The sequence below is a fragment of the Drosophila hydei genome, unplaced genomic scaffold, assembly GCF_003285905.1.
Source record: "Drosophila hydei strain 15085-1641.00,03,60 unplaced genomic scaffold, DhydRS2 tig00000364-arrow-arrow-pilon, whole genome shotgun sequence".
Classification (NCBI taxonomy): domain Eukaryota; kingdom Metazoa; phylum Arthropoda; class Insecta; order Diptera; family Drosophilidae; genus Drosophila; species Drosophila hydei.
The window spans coordinates 210,090-216,134 of record NW_022045718.1 but is presented as its reverse complement, the minus strand read 5'-3'; the positions used below and the strand labels follow the sequence as shown (position 1 = coordinate 216,134).

The window sequence follows — 6,045 nt, the reverse complement described above, 5'->3', positions numbered from 1 at the left end:
CACTCGTTCTCCTCTGTTATTTACGATCAAAGTTCCGCTCTGTGCCTCTCTGTGGACTCAATATTTTAAAGCCTTGCTCGCTCAAACCAGAGCTATTTAGATCGATGTATGCATATTATACTATACATAGCTTTAGCTGGCCTCTTAAATTGAGGATTTGAGTATTTTTTGGTATCAATTGTAGTTAAGGGACTGCCAACAACTTGGAATCCACATGCAATAATAAATATTTTAGCTAAGCTTTATGTGGGCATAAATTTCTTACGTAATGTCAAGTTGGCTTAGTTTATTAATTCCTTCTGCCTCTTGCTGCTGCCACTTGTCAACGCTGTTACCCTAACGAAATGTATGTGCTCAGACCCTGCCACGCCCTTCAACGCCCACTCAACACATGTTGGCACATTTTTAAATGTATTTGTGTCGAGACGCAGTCGTGACTGCAGTAAATTCCAGCTAACAAAACACCCAAGGACCGGGCCGACCTCCCCCTCCCACCCCAGCAGCAAATGCGCATTTCAACATTTTGCAAGCTAGGCGAGCAGCGCGCAATGCATGTCTGCAATTTTTTAAGTAAATATTTTGTTTGCTTCGAGTTGTCCCAAAAAAAAAAAGAAACCAGAGAAAAGGAAGTGAGCAGCAGGAAGAAGCTGCAGCTGAAGCTGAAGCTGTAGCAAGTGGAAAACTTGAGACAACTGCACAATCCACATCAAAGGAGCAACTCCTTTGCCATTTTGCTTTTATTTCCGTCTCAGTTCTTGTTGTTGACATACGTAGCTGTTGACATTTTGATACAAATCTTCAATAAAATAAAAGCAACTCAAGTACCCGCAACAACAACAACAACAGCTAAAACAAATAGCTAGAAATAAGCTAAACAATAACAAGTGCATCTTTGTTGTTGTTGAGTGAAAAAGGTTGAGAGAATAAGCTGAAAGCTGAAACCATTTCATGTGGAGCATTATCTAAGTACTTGGGGCTAACTTATTGTCAGATATTCGACTTGACGAGGCAGCTATATCTTCTAGTATTTACAGTTTCAGAAACTAACATAAAAGAGCCAATAAATATACACACTTATTTCAAGCCGAATATCTGACAATAAGTTAGCCCCAAGTACTTAGATAATTATTAATTATTAATGTATACGTATATGTATATGGTATACGTATATGTATATGCATATGTACATACACATGTATAAGGAAAGCGAAGAGAACTTACGCGGGTATGCCTAAATATGGGCTGTAAACTGTCACTGAGCTGAGAGGCTGAATACGCATGCATACACACACACACACACACACACACGAGTGTTAAAGCGCTCTCAGTCAGTCATAGAGCGTAGCGTAGATAAATTACATACGAACGAATGAGTGAGAGCGAAAAATGAGTGTATACTAAGCTGAGCACTTCCTTTTATTTGAGCTCGCACACAAGCAATTGATCAGTGTAGAAGTGTGAGCGGGAGAGGCTACACAAATTGTATCTTGTTTGCGAGCTGTGTAGATAATGAGAGCCCAAATATCTTCGTAAAATGCTGTGCTTAGGGGGGGAAGTATGCGCAAGGAGATACTTTATACTCTATGCGCGTCTGCTGTGCTGATCGTCGCGATTTTATGTGCGGTGAATCACACTTTTGTAAAAAGCTATTAAGGAATCGACTCAATTATCTTGTGTCATGTGTGTGTATTAATGCTTGATTAATTTATATATTAGAGATATTGTGTTTTAATATTTATTTTATAATACTGATGAATGCTTAAACAATTGTTCTTTATAGAAGATTCTTCTCATAATTCTGCTCTTCGGCTTCTACATAGAAACCTTTCATATTTAGTTCTACTCAAAAGTTGATTCCTATGCGCATCAAGAGCAACACGAGTTACTTCAGTTAAGAATAAATTGTGTGATATGCAATACTCGACTCCCTGTGGCGAAAGCTGCTAAAATTATTTTACATAACGCATACGTCATGTTGTACACAAGAGAGTGTGTGTGAGAGAGAGAGGGAGTGACAGGGAGATGCAGTTCGCAGTTAATCAAATTCCCAGCAGAAGACAAACAATGAAATAAATGTCTTAAGACAAAAAAGAAGTAAAGAGGAAAACAACAAGACAAACATGCACAGTGCCTGATGGAATGCCAAGCTCTACTTGCTCTCAACGAACTTGACACGATTGTCTAGGGGGAGATGCTATTATTTGTTGCTTGTGTAGCTTTGGGTATGCTGATATATTAAATGTACTGTTTCCACTCCGACTTTGAGCAGGTTACATCAAATCAACACAAACACAAATTCAATTACTCAACAGCAACAGCTACAGCTACACCAGCTGGCTCACACGACGTATGAGCGACATTAATGCAATTTTGCCAAATGTCAATCATTTTTGTTTAGCCCACGCCAAATAAATAAAAAATAATAATATGTTCCAGCATTGTTTTTCGTGTTCAGGTAAGTGGGTCGCCTTTTGATGTCGGCTCTGGCACAATTTACAATTAAATCGATTTCACTTAAATCGACAAATAAATGCAGAAAACGAGCCTATGAAGCTGGATCTGTCCCAAGTGGGGTTGGTTTGAGAAACGTTAGCGACTTTTAGAGTTCATTTTCTTCTATTTATTTTCTTGATTTGTATTCATAGTAATAAATATGCTACTCAAGGTAGAGCTTAATCTTGAGAATATTTTAAATATTTATAAGTATGTACAAATAATGTATATAAAAATTTTCATTATTTAAATACTTTAAATCTTACAAATTTAACATATTAGAATATTTTAAAAACATTTTAATTTATAGTTTTTTTTCGCATTTTTAGATAAGAATTGCATTTAATTATATATATTAATTTTTATATTATTATTTTTCATAATATTTTGATTGCATTTTTGGCTTTTTCTTTTTTAAATGAATGCAATTTTGTCTTGGGTTTATTAAGAATTAAAAAATAATTTTTTTATTTTATGATTTGTCTTCTTTGAATAATTTATATTTTTCTTTTTGTATTTTTGATTTTAATATTAATTTTAATTTTATTTTAATTTATATTTATTATAATTATTATTATTGACTATTTTTATATCACATTTTATTTTAATTTTATCAAAATAAATAAATAAATAATTCAATTATTTACAATTATTTTCATTTATACTTTATTAAATAGTTTTCAGCTTGCAAATTCATTTGAGGGATGCTACGTTTTATCGCCGCTCAAAATTGGAGATTTTAGTATGGAATCGCTTGAGCCTGGCACATAAATTCGTTACCTTTGTTCGGTGCGTGAGCTAATAAATAAATAAAACGTTGGCACACTCATTAAGGCCACAGCGAGCAAAAAAGGAAATAAAACGGAAAATAGTAAAAGAAAAACAAGAGCCGAATCGAACAATGTGTGGGTGTGTGAGCAGTGCCTGTCGGCAGATTAAAAATACAATTTACGGCAAATCAATTGCGGCTAACATGCCGGCGACAGCAAACGAAAATTAAAATGGCCAACAGAGTGAGAGAGGGAGAGAGCAAAGCTACAGACAGACAGAGCGAGAGAGGAGAGTAGAGAAACAACAGCAGCTGAAGCAAAAAATTAAAAGCAAACAAAGTTGCTAACAAGAAAAGAAAAAACCCAAACTGAATCCCAAAAGGCCAAAGTCGCCGCCTCCGCCCACGCCCCCGACCAGGAATGCCAACACACAAAAAAACGAAAGACTGTGAAATGTGAGAGGCCAGGATAACAACAACAGATGTTGGCATAAATTTGTGTGCATAATAAACAATTTACGATTCCGATACTGATTCCGTGTGCGACTGCGACTTCGACTCCAACTGCAACTTCGACTCAGATGGCGACTGCGACTGCGACTGCGACTGAGACTGCGATAGCGACAGCGAATGCTGTGCCATTTTGCATATGCATCGTTACAATGCTTAGAGCTAGCGCCCGCCGCGCTGTGCTGCTGTGCGCTCGGCTTGCAGGTGAAATGAACGCAGGGCACGCAGCCGATCCTCGCGCTTGAGTTGGAAGACGCACGCCCTTCCCCGTACATAGTTGGACAGTTCGCGGGCAAATGCCAGCAGGCAGTCATCGGCCTCGGGCCGCGGCAGCTGCCACAATAGCTGCACCACAAATTCGCGCCACTGCGCGGGCGCCAGTGTGAAGAGGAGCAGTGCCGATGGCAGCAGAGTCAGCATGCCGAGCGTAAAGTAGCCACACCAGCGCCAATTCGGACAGAGCAGCTGGGACAACTGATGGACGAGCCGCTCGTAGCTGCACCAGCCAATCAATATGGCCAGCTCCGAGATGAACACGGTGCCCAGCAGCTCCACGCAGATGTGGATGCGCGGATAGTGGTTCGTGTAGCGCTTGGGCAGCATTTCGCACTTCCACAGCAGCAGCAGCAGGCTCAGGCCGAACAGGCACTTGGCCACCGAGGACGATGGCGCTGGCACGCATTGATCCTGCGACTGGCGTATGAACAGCGATATGCCACACAGCTGCAGCAGCGTGGCTGCCACAATTGAGGGCGGTGAAACCATATCCGTGGAATCTATTGTAAAATCTGTTTATAACCCCACGTCACGTGTTGCGCTCATTTAATTTTGAATTATTTAATATGTTTTCCGAAAACAAAATAAACACATTTCGAATGTGCTATGCCAGAGCTCAACAAATTCAGCGCCTGCTAACAGGGCGTCGCCTCGCACCTGCCTTCACCTGCTTGAAGTGCAAATGTGAAATAAATTAAATGCAAAATGTCGACGTTGTCAGACCATTATTATTGAGGTGAATCTAATCAGGTGTTAGACTACACGCACACACAGAGAAACTCACACACTCACCTGCACACTCAGCTCTCACATTGCTTCAACGCCTTTGTAGTTGCCAGTCATATTTTATATATATTTTTGGAACTCAGTTTCATGCTTCACTGACCTGCACACACACACACACACACGCGCAGGCACACTTTGGCCACAACTCGACTTTTATGGCGTTCTACTTGGCTTTTAAACACGTCATAAGGCTTTGCCAGCACACCAATTGCTTGGCCTTAACATTTATAGCCTACTTTTGAGGGCGCTCAGCAAATGCGAATAGTTTGCTTTTCCTGTTGCTGTGTGGCATGTGGCATTCGATAAGGCGTATGCGACGTTCTGCTGGGCATAGTGCAAAGAGACGGCAAACGCATGAGAAAAAAATTGAATTATTTTAAAAATATTATAAATAATTTAAAAATAAATTAAATTAAAAACTTGGAAACTTTGCTAGGCTGCTAAAAGTTTATTAACTGTATATATATAAATATATATATTTATGAAACATAGCTTAAACTATTTTTTATGCCAAGTTGGCTTAGCACTGTCTACACTTATCCAACATAAACAGAGAATTGTTTGAATCTGAAGCATCCTAGCTCCTTGCCGTGGTGCAGCGATATTGAGCGAGATCTGAAGCTGACAAAAAGAGAAACCAAAACCAGAAAATCATTCAAAATCAACCTAGTCTAAGGGAGTCTAAATATTGCAGCACAAAGGTCTGCCAGCCCACGCTGAATCTAGGACAGTACTCAGACGACGTCACCCTCAAGCCCAACCTGAGCAGGTCTTGCCTTAGCATCTATCCTGTTTGTCTTTAACTGTGATAGTTGCACTCAATAATTCTTTCTGCCCTCTGATATGTATTATGTGTCCTAAGAAAGTATATTAATTAATTGCTATTAAAATTAGGTTGTATTTCATGCAGGACACTAAACTGTATTTCATCAATTAAAAAAAAAGTTAAAAGAACAAAATAAATTACATATTGTAAAGCTAGCCTATTAAAATCTTTAATTTAAATATTTATAATATATTTACAAATATTTATAAATATTTATAATATATTTATAAATATTTATAAATATTTATAATATATTTATAAATATTTATAATTACTAATATTCAATTTTGTTAAGCCAACCAATAGCGACAATTGGTTTTATAAATTTAAATATGTCGGAGATGTATATAGTGTAAAAGTATTTATTTATTCAGAACAATTTTAT

The 6,045-nt window shown here is 38.2% G+C and overlaps 1 protein-coding gene across 1 annotated transcript; it reads right to left on the bottom strand.

The window, feature by feature from the left end:
* Positions 1–3,668: 3,668 nt before the first annotated feature.
* LOC111593771 lies at positions 3,669–4,656 on the bottom strand. Its single transcript, XM_023306791.2, has one exon. It carries the CDS (start codon positions 4,535–4,537, stop codon positions 3,935–3,937), a length of 603 nt encoding a protein of 200 aa, XP_023162559.2. The 5' UTR covers positions 4,538–4,656; the 3' UTR covers positions 3,669–3,934.
* Between the last annotated feature and the right edge of the window lie 1,389 nt (positions 4,657–6,045).

Excerpts from the sequence above, each read along its gene's own strand:
- LOC111593771 (XM_023306791.2), bottom strand. The coding sequence starts at position 4,537 with ATGGTTTCACCGCCCTCAATTGTGGCAGCCACGCTGCTGCAGCTGTGT.